This window comes from Scardinius erythrophthalmus (genome assembly GCF_964197995.2).
Source record: "Scardinius erythrophthalmus genome assembly, chromosome: 20".
NCBI lineage: Eukaryota > Metazoa > Chordata > Actinopteri > Cypriniformes > Leuciscidae > Scardinius > Scardinius erythrophthalmus.
The window spans coordinates 4,592,478-4,612,035 of NC_138240.1; the positions used below are offsets into that span (position 1 = coordinate 4,592,478).

At 36.1% G+C, this 19,558-nt stretch overlaps 1 protein-coding gene across 3 annotated transcripts; it reads left to right on the forward strand.

The window, feature by feature from the left end:
* The first annotated feature begins 1,406 nt into the window (after nucleotides 1-1,406).
* LOC308680327 (protein SSUH2 homolog) lies at nucleotides 1,407-19,498 on the forward strand. 3 transcript variants are annotated; one of them, XM_081348415.1, is made up of 14 exons: nucleotides 1,407-1,500; nucleotides 2,870-2,921; nucleotides 3,002-3,060; nucleotides 6,977-7,066; nucleotides 9,257-9,332; nucleotides 10,429-10,558; nucleotides 10,970-11,030; nucleotides 11,792-11,913; nucleotides 14,438-14,500; nucleotides 14,736-14,818; nucleotides 15,747-15,839; nucleotides 17,635-17,740; nucleotides 17,824-17,931; nucleotides 18,120-19,498. In XM_081348415.1, the coding sequence occupies exons 1-14, from the start codon at nucleotides 1,497-1,499 to the stop codon at nucleotides 18,258-18,260; spliced, it is 1,188 nt and encodes a 395-aa protein (XP_081204541.1). In that variant the 5' UTR covers nucleotides 1,407-1,496; the 3' UTR covers nucleotides 18,261-19,498. The 3 variants fall into 3 exon arrangements, with proteins under 3 accessions (XP_081204541.1, XP_081204542.1, XP_081204543.1); XM_081348416.1 differs by lacking the exon at nucleotides 1,407-1,500 and having other exon boundaries at nucleotides 2,893-2,921; nucleotides 3,002-3,404; XM_081348417.1 differs by lacking the exons at nucleotides 1,407-1,500; nucleotides 2,870-2,921; nucleotides 3,002-3,060 and adding an exon at nucleotides 6,585-6,698 and having other exon boundaries at nucleotides 18,120-19,487.
* Nucleotides 19,499-19,558: the final 60 nt, after the last annotated feature.

A 19,558-nucleotide genomic window follows, 5' to 3' on the forward strand; every position in this document is an offset into this window, starting at 1 on the left:
AATTGTCTTACTTTTTAGGCTAAATGTACCTAATACTTGAATTACACCTAAATGGAGTTGAAATTGAAAGAGTCTATGAAACAAAATTTTTAGGTGTGATTTTGGATAATAAACTTAGTTGGAAACCACATATTGAATACATCAGAAGTAAGGTAGCAAAATCTGTAGGAATATTGTATAAAATAAAAGATTTAATAAATAAAATAGGTTTGAGAATTATATATTCCTCATTAGTAATGCCTTATATGTCATATTGTTCAGAAATATGGGGAAATGCAAATAAAACTAATATAGCTGTATTAATTAAGTTACAAAAAAGAGCAATTCGAATTATTAATAAGGTAGGATATCGTGAACCAACTAATAAACTATTTATTCAAAGTAATACCTTAAAATTTACAGATATCATATATATAAAAATAGCGGAAATAATGTATAGAGCACTTAATAAAAGTCTTCCATCTGGTATTCAGAAATTATTTAAGTTAAGAGAGGGTAGATATAACTTAAGAGGCCTGTTTATGTTTGAATGTGGAAAAGAAAGAATTAATGTTAAATCTAGATGTGTATCAGTTATGGGTGTGAAATTATGGAATTTACTAGAAGATGATTTGAAATTATGTACTTCTCTGTTTAGCTTTAAAACAAAATGTAAAAAGAAAATTGTTAATGATTATTCAGTTAGTATGTAAATTTTGTTAATATAAAAAAAAATGTGTATGTGCAGTATTGTATAATTATGTATGCTGTTTTTTTTTTTGTTTGTTTGTTTTTTTGTTTATAATAGTGCTGATTCTTCAGGTATGTGATTTAATAGGGTAGGCAAATATAAGCCTTGGCTTCAGCCTACTCCTTTTTTTTTGGTTATATCATTGTCATTTCATTGTTATTTTATTATTTTATTGTTAAATTTACCAGAAAAATAAATCAAATCAAATCAAATCAAATCAAATCAAATCAAACCTAATAAATATTTGAATGGCTGGTTCAATAGTGACAATTTACGCCATAGTGTGGAATAATCCAAAGAAATCCAAATACATCTTTCTGGTTTACCTTTCCTTGCAATTCAAGGATTATTTAAACACATTATCTCCTTAAAGGTGCCATATGTCATGTCTGGCAAAAAAAAATCAAGTCATACTCCACATTCCATACCAGATGGGGGCAGTATACCTCCAGAAAGTGAATTGGTCTATGCTCCGCCCCTACCTTCTTAGCTGCACATATACAAGTTAAAATAGGGACAACATCTATTTAGAGTGTTACGCTGCCCGCCTGAAGCTAATTTAGCAGCATATATCAAGTTTGATTTTCATTAGCAATACCACTTCTAGTTAAGTTATCATTAGTCACCAAAAAACATTCGGTCTCATTACACCTTGCAATGTTTTCCGTTACGTTTCGTGCGTCCAGGGTGTGTAAAGCAGAAGCAGCCTGGCCAGCGGCGGAGTATGCGCGATCCGTGAGTGCTGAAGACGTTCTGCACGGCTTTGATGGGTGAGCAGGAGGACACAAATGGGCGGCGACAGCTTCTTCCAGTGGCGGGAGCTTTTTCCTCAGCGCCGTCAACAGATAGAGCGTTACTAAAACTGTATACACCGCCGCCGACTTGAGCTGCAAAGAAGCTCTGGCCGCCCTGTCAAGGACGCTTGTCAAAAAGTACGGGGAAACTTGACCGCTCTGAATATAGTGAGTGAGTGCGCGCGCGCGCGGCCGGGGCTCGCTCTCTCTCTCTGCTAGTTCTTAGAGGCAGAAGAGCGCGTGCGCGCTTAAAATGTCATATTTTGGTATGATCGTTCACCCGCCAGTGTGGCGGATAGCTTTTTGAGATTTTATTTGTGCTTCAGAGCGCGTTTTTTTCCCTGCAGCGGGTGGTGGTAGGGGTCTCTTGCCAAGGGCTTCAGCCATCCTTCCGCTCTCTTCCCTGAACTGAAATGTAGTAGTGGGCTGTACTTTCCACATCAGGTTCAAGTACGCCCACAAGCCGTGCGAGTTATTCGTGTATTGCATGTTTGGCTGGTGGTTATGTTGCCCGTATACCGCCTCCCATGGCCGAAACTGGTATTACGACACCTGTCGGGCCGTGGCTAGTAATGCTAATGCTAATTAAGGTTGATATCTCTGCAGCACTATAACTTGACATTTTTTTAATGACATCATCGCCCTTATTTCTTCTCATTCTTTTGATGTGTGTAGCTCATTTTTGGGATATTTTTACCTCAATTGTTACATATGGCACCTTTAATAAAGAAATTCTGCTTCAAAAATAAACCCACCGAAAAATATTCAAGTGTGAAAATTGTGACTAGCCCCGCTCAGTATCAAGACTACCACGGATTTACCATCTGATACCTCACTGTATCATGTTTCTAAATGCAGCGACTAAGTAAAGTTTAGGCTACTAAGTAAACTGTACTTTAGGATTTTCTTTCCGCCTCCTCAGTATCTTCATATTCAACAGCGGGTGGATTGGTGGATTTAGTTCATGGAGAGCGTCAGTATGAACTACGGAGCCTATAATAACGGGACATTGTGATGGGAAAAATAATATGGGAGGAAAAATTATATCTCAATGCTTCTGTGTTTGCAACTCAATGCAACTTGCATTCGCTCTCAAAACTTTTGCTTGTTTTGCAAAGTTGAGTCAAAGTTTCCCACAACTCAACTAAATCGAAACCACTTTTGCTCTTGTGACATGCGCTACGACTCCAATATAGAAAGGAGATTAACTACTTTTTATATACAACGAACGACTGTGTAGACTGAGCAATGGCCTATTGTTGACCTCTGGGACACGTTATGAGGGAATCATTAAGGAAATAAACACGATCACATGATGTGTAAAGGAAACTGTTAAACATTTCAGGAACTCTAACTATTTCTAACTGCGTTTTCAAAATGGAGAGACCGATCGTGAGGTAAGATTTAAAAAGTATCAATATTTACATTATTCGGTTTTAAAAAGTGCACAAACTGACTTCATTAAACTTACTCTTAGTGGCTATGGAGCAAATTACGGCACAGTTAACCCGGTTTATGGATCACCAGCAGTTGCGGGTAAGTTAAGATTTCGTTGTGATTTCCACACATTCTCAGATTTCCACACGAGGACAACACCCCATATCACTGCATATAAGTAACCTTATTTACTGCAGCGCCATCTTTACGCGAAGGAAAGCGAGGATGTGAGGGATCATAAACATACATAGGCTAACGTACATCATCTCCGTGGATTGTAACTTACTCTTATTTGAACTGTTTTCTAACTGTTCTGCTGACGAAAAACTGCAAAATAAATCTTCCCAAGCAATTTCAGCAGACAAAAAACTCCAGACAATATAAGCTGTGGACAATTATAAGTGATCTAAGAGCTTTTTACTGCGGACGCCATTGAAAACACGGTACGTATACGTCTATCCCTCACAGCTTTGCTTTCTTTCATAACGTTAGCTACCTGTCATGATGACGCTCCTCTGACTAGCTACATTTTAAAGGCTGAGTAGAGTTTCCGCTTAAAGCCACTCTGTGGTTTTCAAAACAACGCTAAATGTTTACGTAAATGTGTCGCTTCGTGCATACTGTTTCATAAAAACATTTAAACTTATAGTATGTCTTACTAGTATGCGGTATTCCTTACACAATGCACCATGGTAATGAAATCATCCGCGTTTACAAAAGTTTTTGTACAATTTTACAAAACTAACATTTTTACCATGGTAAAGTCCCATGTTAATATGGTAGGCTACTCCGAAAAATACCATGGTACTACAATGTAACGTTAGCTACTTACCACTAAGTTACGGTAAATGTAAAAAAAAAAACAAAAAAAAACATGTTAGTTAGTTTTATGGCACTTTTTGTTCAGTAGGCCTATATAAAATACAAGTCATCTCATACCATTATCATGGTACTAACACTATCTTTATTGAGACTGTAAAATCATAATTCATAAAATAAATATTCAAAACAGTATAACGTTTTGAAGTTAGTGTAGGAAACTCAGAAGTGAAGACCAGGAGACATGGGGTGCTTCTCATTTCTTATTTGTGCATCCCAGTCGCTTCCTTTCCTCGCTTCCTTTCCTTGCTTCTCAGCTCCTCCTCCTGTAGGATACGGGGGAAGGCTGCAAGGAAAGAAAAGGAGGACAAAGGAATCTAATGAAAGCTTTTTTTATACATTGGAATACTTGATAACTCGAGCGTCACTTCACAGCGCCATCAGCGGAGCTCAAAGGATCTGCCCTTATGTTGTTGAAGTTTGTTTATTTAAGAAATTCATAATAAATATTAATAAAGCAAGATACCCTGTTGAAATATGTGAGATGTGCGGTTTATTAGGGATGCAGCTCCGATACTGCCATTTTTGCCGGATCGGGTATCAGTCAGACAAGGCTGATCCAAATCTGATATTGTCCGTATAGAATGTCTCAATTTTATAGTAGGCTATATATAAAATAATTGATATTTTTGTTTTTCATGAATGTATTTTACAACAATACAAAGAGCAATGTGTAACGTTTTACCAAATTTAGTGTTACACTTATTGTCTCTAATTTGTTCCCCACTAAACGTTTTTTTTTTTCACAAACTGTTCAGATTTTATACAATTATTGTGGCCTCGTGATTTTTCTAGACTAAATTTTACTGCTGAATTATCCACTAATCTAGTTTATAATAGCATTTATGTCAGATTATGATCATATATTTTTTGTTGTAGTTGTTTTTCTTTTTTTCAGTTCTTATTATCAGTTCAACACAGAGTTATAGAAATTCTACTTGATTAAAAACAAAAAACTGTTATTATACTTTATTATACTTTAAATTATCATTTATTTCTGTGATGCAAACCTGAATTTTCAGGATCATTACTCCAGTCTTCAGTGTCACATGTGACATCCAGTCTATCACATGATCCTTTAGAAATCATTCTAATATTCTGATTTATCATGAGTTTTGGAAACAGTTCTGCTGCCTAATATATTTGATGAATAAAATGTTAAAAAGAACTGCATTTATTCAAAATAAAAAATATATTTTCTAATAATATCAATCTTCTTTACTATCACTTTTTATCAATTTAACACATCCTCGCTGAATAAAAGTATTGATTTATTTCAAAAAAAGAAAGAAAAAAATTACTGACCCCCAAATTACTGACCAGTAGTGTATACTGTTGTTACAAAAGATTTCTATTTTTAAAAAATGTGCTTTTTTTCTTCTTCTTTTTTTTTCTTTTTATTCATCAAAGTATCCTAAAAAGTATCACAGGTTATGAAAAAATATTAAGCAGCAGAACTGTTTCCAACTTTGATAATGAATCATCATATTATGCTGATTTCTAAAGGATCATGTGATAGACTGGAGTAATGATCCTGAAAATCACAGAATAAATGATAATTTAAAGTATAATAAATTGAAAACCAATTATTTGAAATTGTAATAATATATCACAATATTACATTTTTTTAACATTACAATAGTAATGTTTCCAAACTTTTGGCCTGTACTGTATATGTAATATGTAATATGGTAGTACCATGATATACTTAAAGGACAAATCCAGTGAAAAATGAACCTGGGGTTAATTAACACATGGTTACCGAGTCGATCGTTCCCTGCGATGCGTTTTCATGAAAATCGAATGTAAAGAGTTTTATCTTTAAAAACATTTTAGCTCATAACAGTAGTATATGGGGCACAGAGTAAGTAAAAATAAATCGCTAGTTAATACCACTAACAAGGCTCAAAATAGCCTCACACTAACACGGTAACATAATGAGGGTCCTTACATACAAACCGAAGCATTGAGAACTTTGTACGTGTTCAGACAGTTTAATAAGAAGATACTTTATAAAGACAGTACATTACGCGTTGACATGCAGGATCCATCTTGGAAAACAGTCTCGACTAATCGAGCTCGAATGGCGTGCTACGTTAGATTTCACAAACGTAATTCCTATCGACCAGCTATCCTATCGACGGCGTTCGTGGCTCGATTAGTCGAGACTGTTTTCCAAGATGGATCCTGCATGTCAACGCGTAATGTACTGTCTTTAAAAAGTACCGTAATGTACTGTCTTTAAACTGTCTGTACACTTACAAAGTTCTCAATGCTTCGGTTTGTATGTAAGGACCCTCATTATGTTACCGTGTTAGTGTGAGGCTATTTTGAGCCTTGTTAGTGGTATTAACTAGCGATTTATTTTTACTTACTCTGTGCCCCATATACTACTGTTATGAGCTAAAATGTTTTTAAAGATAAAACATTTGATTTTCATGAAAACGCATCGCAGGGAACGATCGACTCGGTAACCATGTGTTAATTAACCCCAGGTTCATTTTTCACTGGATTTGTCCTTTAAAAGTGCTCTGCTGTAATACATAAATACTGTGGAATATAAATTTCAGTACAACTGAATATCAAAGTACCAGGGTTTTACTATCTGATACCACCATTATGGTACAATTCCTAATGCTTGTCACAACTAGCCTACCGAGTCTCTCAGTTTACAATCCAATAAGCCACCCACTCCTCCATTCAACACCATCCAATAGCAGCCGCTCTCAGACCTAAACCACACATTCCTGTCCCATAAGTAAAGTAGCCTACACAAGCCCTGCTCCCAAAGGCATTAGTCCACACACTGCTCACCACGAGAAACACACTGACTTCAGGAATCTTTCAAGATCTAAAAAGTAAGTCCCTAACTATTGTTTGGTGCAGACTACCATAACATTTTCAACTGCTTATTTGGCTAAGCAACTGAAAACTATTAATAACTGGCTATTTATAGACTTTTTACAAAGATATTTCAGCACAGGCCAATGCGATTGACCAATCAGAATCAAATATTTCAGAAAGCTGTGCAATAGAAATCTAATTTTTTTTTATATGTTACAGAATTGTATCAATGGTTAATAAATGCCCTTTTTGTGGGCAACTTCCTTAACCGGTTTGTTTGAATGTCATTCAGCCATGGCAGCCCCACCCGGACCTTCCGCTCCTCCTGCAAACATGTTTGATACAGTCCCTGGATATGAAGGAACAGTGGCTGGCGGAGGAGGTAAGACCCATGCAGAATATGATTTTAAAAGTAAAGCAGATAATAGAAATGCTTCAGCATGTGCAATCAATGTGCGCATGCTCATATCATGCATTCAAGTCATGTCGGAAATATGGTATGTAAGAGTTTAACACACGTGAACGTCAAAAGTCGTTATTAACAGTAGAAAACTCTTTCTGAATTGGAGGCATGTTAGTGAGATTCAATGTATGCCGCGTTAAATTTGTGAATTAAAAAATGTATTAAATCTTTTTTTTTTTTTTTTACAAGTTGCATGTACAAAATAGGCTACCATAGTATTGTACAATTACAGTACAATAGAATATATACCGATTTAATTTACAGCACCTTCATAAACTGAAAAAACATATAAAAGCAAAAACAACCCCAATGCGCAATCTTTAATTCATCATTTTGTAAAAAAGATGCTTCACGATAAAAAGACTAGCATGTTTAATTTTTTTTCAGTCCTCCACGACGGGTTCCGTCAAGAGTGATCGAGTGTGTGTGTGCGCGAGTGAGTGTGCGTGTGAGTGAGTGAGCGAGTATGTGTGTGTGCGCGCGAGTGAGTGAGTGAGCGTAAGTGCGTTTGTGTGTGTGAGTGAGTGTAGGCCTTATATGTGTGCGTGTGAGACGGCCAACACGATCTCATGAAAGTGCGTATCTATCGCACGAATGATATTTCTCGTATCATTTATACGCCAAAACGAGTTTTTGCGTTCAAATGATACGCACTGTAAACCCCTTGGGTAGGATTAGGGATGAGGAGGGCGTGCATATTACACGCCATGAAGTGCGTATCATATGCACGCGAAAACTGCGTATCATTTGTACGCAAAAACTCATTTTGGCGTATAAATGACAGGGTTTCCGCGGGGTCTTAAAAAGTCTAAAATTCTGAACTTTAAATTTAAGGCCTTAAAAAGTCTTAAAAACGGCCAGATTTTCATCCTAGGTCTTAAATTTCATTTAGTCAGGTCTTAAAAAGTGTTTACCCTCATTTATTTCCAGTTTGTTCAAATGTAGGCGCGCGGCAAGCGCGTTCATAATTGAAGCGACGAGCTAATCTTTTTACCAGACGCAACGAGATGAAAAAAATCTAAACTTTTCAGAATGGCGCAAACGCACCGCAGGTCATGTGACAGGAACCAACCAATCACCCCTTTCCATAACAACATTGAAAGCTCAGTCAACATGAAGGATGGGGGTGCACCCAAACACTACTAATAAATATAAGCTAATGTATAAATGTCAGTAATTTATCTTTTTTGACTCATTCTTTTTATAAAAAAAATATTTAAAGGCTGAAATATGAGGTTTATCTTTGTATAAAACCTTTTTTGTCAAAACTTTATTTGAACTTGTACATTTTAGTAGATAACATGTTGCAAGACACTCTTTTAAAATCTGGCCATCACTTTTAATGGTATTTTAATGTTTACGTAAACAAAAAGTGCATATTGATGCTAATCAATTTGTTATTTGCTGTTTTTCTACATAAAACTTGTTGAATTGACTTCATTCTATAGTATTAGTACTTTTTGAACAGGATTCTGTGATAACTGTGATAATTTTGGTCACTTTAAACATCTCATCATTTCCTCTCTAGTTATGATCAACTATGATCATCTAAAATCAACAATAATTGTGTTTTTACAGTATAATATGCAAAAGGTTTTTTTTCTATAAAAAAAAAATCTACCTCTCCCTCTCTCTCACACACACACATCAGATAATCCTAGATAGATAGAAAGATAGATAGATAGATACTCTAATGATCCCGAGGTAACTATCTATCTAACTTGGATAATGCGTCGTGTAGGTCTTAAATTTCAATCTTTAAGACCTTAAAATGTCTTAAAAAGGTCTTAAATTTGACTTAATGAAACCTGCAGAAACCCTGAAATGATACGAGAAATATCATTCGTGCTGTAGATACGCACTTTCATGAGACGGCACACGATGACTGGTCGGAAAGCAATGTGTAGTCTGACATGTTTCTTGTCAACGACATGATGACAAGATTTTAGCAGTCAAAATCGCGTAATCAGTGACTATCGTAAAAGACAAAAAAAAATCGTGTAATCTGAACCAGGCATTAAATGCACCAATAGACCTCGTAGTATTCAGAGCACCAAAACTCATGAATAAGCCCCTAGTTTTGTTACTGATGTGTCTCTCTTTTCACAGGTGGGTATCTTCCTCCTCCAATGCCAACTGTACCGATGCCTGTGCCTGAACAAGCCCCCAGCCCACCAGACTGGCAGTAAGAGCTTTTTCTTTACACAGAAAACACACACTGCACTCAATGAATCTTTAACACTGTACACACACACACACCTACGATATGGGAATTCTTAATTTCTCACCGTTTAGGTGTCCCTTATCTTTGGGGTTCTCAAACTAGGTCTGCATGATTAATTGAAATAAAACCAAAATGCAAAGGCTGTGATTGATGTGTTGTTTCAATAATATTGTTTCAGAGTGAAGTACGGCACTCACTGTGTTCATTTGCACTCTGTACCTTCCCATACTTGTAATGTTTTTTTTTTTTTTTTTACATCGATGTATTACAATTGTATTGTATACTTTAATATTTTCATTTAGTAATAATAAGTAATAATTTATAAAAATAAGGATTATTATTATTTTATATTTATATAAAACATAATTAATTTAAATAAATATTAATATGATATTATGTAATTAATCAAATCTATAATTTAAGGCCAAATTGTGTAGCCCTACAAACAAGCACTGCTAACCTTTTTTAACTAAACAAAATTTTACATTTTACATTTTTATTGCAATTTTTATCAGAAAAAATCAAACCTGTTTTGCAAATTGTGCAGCTCTATGTCAAACTGAAAAAATTCTCAAGATTATTTATTTACTGTAGATAGACCTATATATAGATCCAATTTTGAATAATAATGCATTCAAAATTAAGTAATCATGTTTTTTAATAGTTGAGTTTTGACAGTACAGTAACAATAAATAAAAAATACTTCAGCAAACAACACGTTTTTATAACATCACACTTTTCCTCTCAGACAATATAAATGGGTAATTGTACATGAATATATATATTTATATGCTTGTACAATCCCCTCTTAAGGAGATCCTAAAATTTGGTTCTTGGCATCAGACAGTTTGAAAACTTTATCTAGCACATTTGCTGATTCATCTTGTTGTTAGCTCATTAGTGTGCACTTTGACCTGAAGTGGGTGTGTCAGCTTTGAAAAACAACAAAAAAGTGTCATGGTGGGGTCTTCCAGGACCAAGTTTGACAAATATTGTACAACCCTGTTGAACATGTGCAAAGGTCACCCACATATTGATCTTTTCTCATTGATATCAGTATACCTTCCATCACAGAGGAGAGAGCGCGTGAAGCTTTTGCAACGTACGTCTCCAGCAAGTGCTGCTATAGTTCTGGCCCCGTCAAAGATGGAGTTATTACCAACATGGAGTCCTTTAACACCTACAGGGTGAGACCTACAATAAATCATCTTCATTATGAGCATCTTTTTCTTAGTCCAGTATGGGGAGTAGAAAAGTACGGAGCCTCTAAAGGGACATGGTGATGGAATAAATATGAGATGGGAGGAAAAAATAGATTTCATTGCTTTTGCTTCCAAAAAATGTGCGTTCATCAAAGAAACTTTGTGTTCGCTCACAAAGCACACAAATTTTTGCAAGCAAATGCAAAGTTTTTTCTGGGAATGCAAAACATATAGAACGCAAAAGAACGCATGTTTTTTCCTTCAACATGTCCCATAGAAAAGTATAAACTATTAGAGTTATTTTAACATGCATAATGTTAATGTGATTTGTGGTTGATTGAACAAAATGTTGCTCTGGATGGTTTATTCAGATTTGTCTGCTTATTCTGTTCTCAGTATCGTTTGGAGACCTTCATGGAGTCCAGATCTACTGAATGGAGTCAGGAGCCGTATGCAGGTACCCAGAAGTTACCCTGGGCCTGTGTGCACTTTATGCATCTTTTGGCTCCATTTACACTTGGTCACATAAATTTGTCTCCACAAAAAGGGATGTATGTTTCTCACATATGTAAATCTAACGGAGTTCTCATCTCCATGTTAATGCAAATGCTGGGCAATGACATTTTTCTGCATTTGATGTGGCTCATAAACAACAAAAGCTCAATTTCTCTGACAAGAAGATTCATTGGGTTACATTATAAAAATGTCAACTGCCCTTCAATGCTGTAATACCTCATCAGACATGGCTCTTGGGAATTTAACAAACTGTTTCATTCTGTTAGATTTTGGTGTATTTGGTCGAGCAGTGGTTTGGGTGGCTCGCCAATGTATTAGATTTCTCCAATACATAAAATAAGTAAGCTTGACCAGAGTTCTTGTGGGGAGAAGAATTTTTTGAAGGTTTGTAGTGTAGCAGTCCTTCAGCAGCGATGTTAGCATGTCGCCCTTCAACAATCTTAACCCAAAGTTCTGTCTGTGTGACTGAACTTTATACATGAAGACAAAAGGGCTACAAACAAAGGAAAACTGTTAGGACCTCCCACAGGAGATTGATCTACACTGCAATCTACCCTGAGCAATGTTGTTTCACACCCATCAGTCTGTATGGGCCATTTGGTTCACACCTTTACAGACACTGTTTGCAGTTGATTAGTAGATGAATCTGATGATGACTGAAATACAAAATCTTTCAATTCTCTCTGTGTTCTTCTCTCCCAGGACAGCCTGTGGATGCTGGTTTTCAACCTGCTCCTGGACCATGGCAGATTGCAGCTCAACCACCGGCCTTCTTTCAAGAGCACAAGCAGACCATTAGAGTGCCCAACACTTCCTCAGTCAAGGTTTGACCTTTAAATGGTCTTGAATCCCCAAAACATATTTTCTGAGATGTGAACAGTAACGTACAGGCTGCACATCACTGAAAACACTAAAAACGTTCATAAATTTTACCAACAAGTGGAAATTTGGGAGTGTGTGACTGGCTGCCGGCACGATTTTACGTCAGCCAGTCCTGAGCGCGAGCTGAATTTATTCATGAGAATGTACTCTTTAAACGATGAGTTTAACAATGCTCGCAACGAGGATCATATAGATCATACACGGACCGGAGCAAGCGTATTTTTACGGACATATTTCATATACTCTAGAGCTCTAAACATGAACCAACACCGCGTATACACACATATTTAATCACGTCTTATTTAAATGAAATGTATATGTGCAAATAAGGACAATTATACAACTTTGCTGATAATGAACGTTTATGACACGATGAATTATTCTGATACACAGAAGACACTGATGTAGACCGAAAATTCAAAGAACAATGGACAAAAAGTAACTATGCCTTTATTCTTTCTGTGTTATACTAATCTGTCGTTTGTTCAGAGACCGTAGTGCTCGTAAATGTAATGAAAATATTATTAGACCTTTTAAATGTTCTTCCGTGTTTCTCCCTCGTTTTAGGAGTTTGTTGTCATTATAGGGTTAGATTTTCAAAATGCATCAAGATGCCCTTAATTTTTTAGTTTTTTTTATAAACTCTTAGTTTTTTTTTCTCCGTGATTATATTTTAGTAATATTTTATTGGTTGTTTTCTCCCATCTTCCACCGTCTACACTCCCACTTTTCCACAGCTTTACACGTCAATTTTTTTTTTTTACTTTTTCATTTCTAACGCCCGTTTCACACATGCTCTGTTTGCAGTGCGTTTGCCGTGCGTATTTCCGTACCCATGTTAAAGGGATAGTTCACTTTGAAATTAAATTTTGGTATGTTTTAGCTTACCTCAAGGGCATCCAAGATGTAGGTGTCTTTGTTTCCGCAGTAGTTTCAATTTTGATATTTTTAGGTCAAACCGTTCTTGTCTGTCAGTCATATAATGCAGGTATACGGTCACTGTCTCAAAGAGCATGCACAGAGTCCAAATTAAAACAGTTCCCCATCGTCCAAATTAAACAATTCCCCATCGTCCAAATTAAACAATTCCCCATCGTAAGTACACATTGATGGCCTAAGACACGACACGAGCGGTTTGTGTGAGAAAACGAACAGTATTTATATCGTTTTTACCTCTTGTACACAACCACGTCCAAGTGATCTGAGGGCGCGTGCGCTTCCTGGTGTAAACAATGAGTGACGTATATGCACGAGAGATCACTTCCGGCGCTTTCCGGCAGACTAAGCCAGAACGTGCGCACACGTCACACACCAGGAAGCGCGCGCGGCCTCAGATGGACGAAAAACACAAGATCTTTGTGACATGCAAGATTTATTGTATAAAGATTTAAATTATGCAAAAGAAAGGGTATGAGTCTGCTGTTTTTGTCAATTTTAAGTTTTAATTTAAAATGTATGCGATTTTAATATAAGTGCATGGTTAAATATTTTACCACTTGCTTGAGAAACTTAATATATAATTATATAGAAGTAATGCATTGAATAATATATTGTTTAAATTGTTTAAACGTGAATACGTCTATTAAAGAGTGTATATGTGTACAAAGAGAATCGCAATGCTGACAAAAAACTTTTTTTTTAAATAAAATTTGCTGATAACTTCTGGATTTGAAATACAAATAGTGCGTATGTGTTTGTGGTACAGTCGCGGATCAGTTATGCACTGCGAACGCAGCATATGTGAAAGCACTTTAGCGCATGCTGTTCCCACGCACTGCACACGGAGTATGTGTGAAACTGGCACAAGGTGTGAACAACCAGGCTAAAACAGGTGAAGAGGGGGAGGGGTGGGGGTCATGACACTTTAACCACAAGATCCATCAAACTAAGAGAGCAGGTCTCATTCAACACACACTGTATCAGAGCATTTCTGCTTGAAACATCAACAAATTCTAAAGGTTTTGGAAGCATTTTATTTAATCTTCCAGAAGATCACAAGGATCTTTCATTTAAATTGTTCTGTTTGTAGAGCTATTATTGACTGCAACAGTCCAGTTCCAGAAGTAAAAAGAAAACTACATTAGTTATGATTCTGCAAAGAAATCTCCACCTATCAGAGTCACAGCAAGCAAATCGCATCTAATTACACTTAATTCTTTGTAATTAAGTTCTTTGCAATATTGTACAATAAACATAAAATATATTTTCTTTAAATCAATGTTTTTATATTTATCCATAATTTTTTCATTTGATTAGGTTGTTCATAAAGCTTTATGGGATTGTAGTTCTTAACCTCATTAAAGCCGTTAAGTTCACATTCTTGTGCTTTTTTAAAAGTCCATATGGGAAAAAATGTATGGGATGAATAATAATAAGCGCAAGAGCTTTTTGGTAAACATCCCAGTAAAACTTATATTTAACCAGTCAGATCATATTTTACAGCATTGAATTCTGTTTGTACCCTAGAACTGTCACGTGTGTCTTGGAATGGGAAGAAGCCCCTGTGACACCTGTACGGGAGCTGGAAGCGTAAGTCAATTTTAACTTGCACAGACCGAACCAGCTTCATGCCATTTGAACAATGAATTTCACAGAAGAAAATATGCTAAATGCATAAAAGTATACCTTTGTGTGGTGCCTGGAGAAGTTGAATTTTATTGAAAATGTGCACACAGTCCACAGAATGGTTTTCATTCAGTTTATATGACGTAAAATAGCAGTCTAACATATTAACTGTTTGTCCTCTACTGTTGTCCATGTGCAGAAAGTCTGTTGGGTGTGTAATGGCTCTGGTTTCCGCCAAGCTGATGACCGCTGCACACACTGCAATGGGCGCGGACGTGAAAAGTAAGGCTTAATTTACTTTATATATATGTATATTTATATGTTTGTATGTATATATGTATACGCTGATTTCATGCAGCCGCCATTTTGAAATTGAAAGTACTTGACATTTTTTATTTATTGAAGAGGAATAACCCCTTGAGATGAACCATCTCGTTTTCGAGGGGGTCCTCGAGTCCAGGTACAAAATTGACATTGACCTTACAGCGGCAGTCAAATAAAACAAAACACATACACAAATGAAACAGAAAACACAGTATGATAATGGTAAGTGCAGAAATACATAATGCATAACTCATACAAACAAGACATTCACTCATACAAGACTCTCTAAAGGTTGCTCACTCATCACTCAAAGTAAACACATGTAATATATAGGCTATGTACCAAACACACATCTAGACAACAGTAAACACGTATGCACACATAAATGTAAAGAATTAATTAATGCACCATGCTTAAAATAGGTTCCATATATAATATATAAGTGAGGCTCCGGTGGGAAGAACCCCGGAAGTAAAGATAAACAACAATGCTTTGGACTACCAACCTGAAGCTGCTGCCGCGATTTACACTATTGGATGTTAATATCCAACATAGGATATGTATATAGTTAATTCCTGCTTCTTTTTTTACTTTCTGAATTATATATAAAAAAATATATATTTTATTTATAAATTAATTTCACTGTATATAGTCTAAAGTATGACAGAAACGTATGTACAGTTTTAGAATTGACACAACATCATTAAACGTCAATACGCCATCGCATTCACGACTCTCCTGTGATTAAAGGTGACACTTCCGGTTTTCTTCCCACCAGAGCCTCACTTTCGATTTCAAAATAACGGCTGCGTGAAATCAGCGTATATATGTATGTATGCATGTATGTATATATTTGAGTGTTTACATGTTGTCTGGTGTCTTTCAGCTGTAGTTCATGTAGCGGCAACGGCTCTCGCCAGTGTAACACCTGCCATGGAAAGAGACAACTGATCGTCTTCATCAACCTCAATGTTAAATGGTATGATCTACATGATTTAAAGGGCACCTATTATGCAAAATTCACTTTTAAATGGTGTTTGAACATTAATGTGTGTTGGCAGCATACCTGTCAACACTCTCGTTTTCCCCGGGAGTCTCCCGTATTTCACACCCATCTCCCGCCCCCCTCCCGTTTTGTTATTTCTCCCGTGAAACTCCCGTAATTTGTATGGCCCAAACCTCGTTATATGAATAATCACATCAATATATTATTCCAAGGTTGTCCAGTTGCCAGATCTTGTATGAAAACCATCCTACTCGCGCAATCAACACATCATACACATTTCAAACCATTTGTGAGCTCAACCCTGGCAACCTACAACCCAGTTGCGCCGTCGATATCTGCGCATGTAGTAGACGTGGGAAGTTGAATAAGCGTCACTGGTAGAAATGGGAAAAGAAGACTATTTAACGGTAAATATTTAACGCACCATCCGTTTTTTCCGTCATCCTTTGGCTGGCGTTACATTATATGATGCGCTCTTATTCTTGCAAACCATTCAAGCCAAGACAAATTGAGCGCCATAATAGCATTCTCTTTCAGCTGACCGAACACTAACACACGAAATTATGCCAAATTGTCCGTTCTGACGATTATCCTCATAAGAGCAGACTGAGCCATCTTAAATGAGTTAAATAAAGTCTCAAATGAAGGTAAAGAGTTGTAAGAGAATGAGGCGCGTGTGAGATCTGGTCAGAAGCAGCAGGTTATAATGGGACAGCAGCAAATAAAGCTTTCTGTCAGTAAAGTTAATAAAAAAACAAACGTAACAGAGAAAATCACTCTTGATTGTGATTGTGTGCTTCTGTTACAATTTGTCCAAGGTTAACCCCTATTTTGGCTTAAAATGACTGGACTATAAGCGATTTAGGTGTTTTGTTGATGGATGTAAGAAGGAACATAGAAGTCGTCATTTACTCTCATTTTTACTCGAGGATGGATCTGTGATCTAGCTTACAGTCTCCAGAGTGATAGGCCTAACGTAACTGATCACGGCAGTAATGAAAGGGAGAGCGCACACTTTATTACAGTTCGTCAGAGTTGTTTTACGGATATAAAATTGACCTGTTTATTAAGCAAAACACTTTACTTAGAAGACTGGGTGTATTCCACCATATTGCAGGTAATAGAAGTAAACCGTCTTTCTATATAGTCTTTGGGTTAACTCCTTCATTGTTTGCTACAAACATAAATCATGCAGTTTGTTGAGGAGAGCTGTGCTGTTATTTTTCTAATCGATCATGCTCATGATTTTTTCCTGGTGAACATTAAAACAGGCATAAAACCCCCCCAAATATTTCTTTGGAATGAAAATGAAGTCAATGTTATTGATTATTTAAAGTCCAACTGAAATCAAAATTTACCCTATTTACTTTGTTAGCGCATATTACCAGTCTTGTGGTGAACAATTAATCCGTGCAAGTTAATACACAGAAAAAAATTGTTTGCCGTCGTAATCTTTAATCAAAGTCTGAAAAGTTACTTCCGGTCTGGAATGGCGTTCCTTCTCTGATGACGTAGGTTTGACGGCTTGGTTTGGGAAACGCTTAACCACTCCACTCAAACCGTTAGTCTGTTATGAGCGAGAGATGGAGAGGAGGAGCGCTAGAGTAAAACCCTGCCCTCTGTTCAATATTCCGTTTCACTGGGAAATACATTACAACACTGGAGAAAAGCCGTTTGCAACTTCCGGTTCACGCGGACTTTAATGATATTCAGAAGTCTTTCAAACTAAACTCTCTCATTCTGAAATCTATTTTTTGGATAATTTCAGGAGTACTGAGAAGGATGATTTCGTAGCTCAAGATTTGAGTGGTCTACAAGTGGCAAAGCTGGAGAAGGTTTCAGGGAAGGAGCTCTTCAAAGACGCCCAGTACATGGTAAGCATAGACTGCATATAGTGAGCAATAAAAAAGAAAGAGCAAAAGAAAAGTTAATCAGATGCCATGTATGTTTACTGTAGGTCTATCCTGTGATGGGCTTCCCAGACTTTTCTGTTTCACAAGCTTCTGAGCGTTTAGTAAGAGACCATCAGGTGAAATACGCCCAAACCTCCCGCATATTACAACAGGTACAGCTGTATTTGTGTGTTTGTGTGCTTCCAGACCTTTTTATATTGTACTTTTTTATTCATAATTTCTATGTTTTAGTAATAAAAATGTAATGCACAAACTTTACTGTATAATTACATTTGTTTGTAAATGGAGACATGCTAAATTTTGAATCTGTCATCCTGTAATTTCATCTGTCCTGTTCCAGAGGCAGACCATTGAGCTCATTCCCATAACCAAAGTGAGCTACATGTGGAAAGGAAAATCCCATGTTTACTATGTGTATGGAAATGAGTTTGAAGTGAACGCTGATGACTATCCCGCGACCTGCTGCTGTTCTGTGATGTAACATCAAATACACCTGACCTGACATATGCATTATAAAAACTGTATATCCATTAAGATGAAATGTAATGATTCTGGGACGTGTAGGCAAAATATACATCAGTACTTGACAGACACAAAACAATGGGTCATTGATTACGCAGCTTCCGTCTATGCAGATATTTGTAACATTTTATACAGTATGTCATCATCATGTGATTCAATATGACCAAATGTGAATTACTAAACCTCTCTTAGATTAATCCACTTTTTTTATATCATTATAAATAATAACAATATAATAAACTGTGCGTTGAGAAAGAATCATGTCACCAAGAAATGTTTTTTTTTTTTACTGTGTAAGACTGGACATTGATGATTAAATAATTGTTTTTAATGAAATTTTGATATGTAAATATTATATCTTACATTTCTGGTTCACCTAAAAAAATGTCAAATGTGACTGAAATTCATAATCGCATATTCTCATCTTAATTCTCTGTTGTAGTAGACATGCACTCGCACTTGCTTGAGAACAATGGAAATGTTACTGTGTGTAAGCTAATTGGTCTGTTATTTTTTAATGGTTCCAAACATACTAAAATCAAACTCGAGAACTAATAATGTGCATGATTAAAAAAAAAAAAAATTGCAGACATTCACTATGGTTTCAGAAACCTTTTTTCAGGGATTGTTTGCATGTGGTATGTTGGCCATACTGTTTAATGGAAAATGTGTTTAAAGGTGCATTATGTAATATTTAATATTTACCAACACATCATCACCATCCATTTCACTGCCATCATATGAAGTGCCATCTGAAATTTTCTTCTAGAATGATCATTTTTATGACGCTTGTATATTTAAGTTCAGTAATTTCACTTAAATGGCAATGCAACTTACCTATTAATTAAGAAAATTCTAGAAGAAAATTCCAGATGGCATTTAGAGGTTTTTGCATCTAAACTCTTCATATATTATGTGGTACATGCGACTTCTGTCCTCTATTGTCTCTACAAATGTGTCAAAGAGCAAGTTGCAGTTGTGATCTCAAAATGACAGGAACAAAACAATGCTTACAGGCATTAAAGGTCTAAAAGAGACAAAGTCTCAACAGCATATTTCCTTTCAACTTTCATGCACCATTCATTCAGAATCACTTATTTTATCACTGCTTGCATTAGTTGCATAGATCAGCAAATTTGTTTGTAATGTAAATCAGATTAAATTCAAAATCTGCTTTCACTCACAGACCTTCATATCATATAGGTGTGGTGTATTAATTGTAAATAGTTGTTTTATTTGAAATTACCATTATGGTGA

Bases quoted from the DNA above. Each gene is read 5' to 3' on its own strand.
- LOC308680327 (XM_081348415.1), top strand. The intron at 9,333-10,428 runs GTAAGAGCTTTT...CATTGATATCAG, and splicing joins CCCAGCCCACCAGACTGGCA to TATACCTTCCATCACAGAGG. The intron at 11,914-14,437 runs GTTTGACCTTTA...TTTGTACCCTAG, and splicing joins CCAACACTTCCTCAGTCAAG to AACTGTCACGTGTGTCTTGG.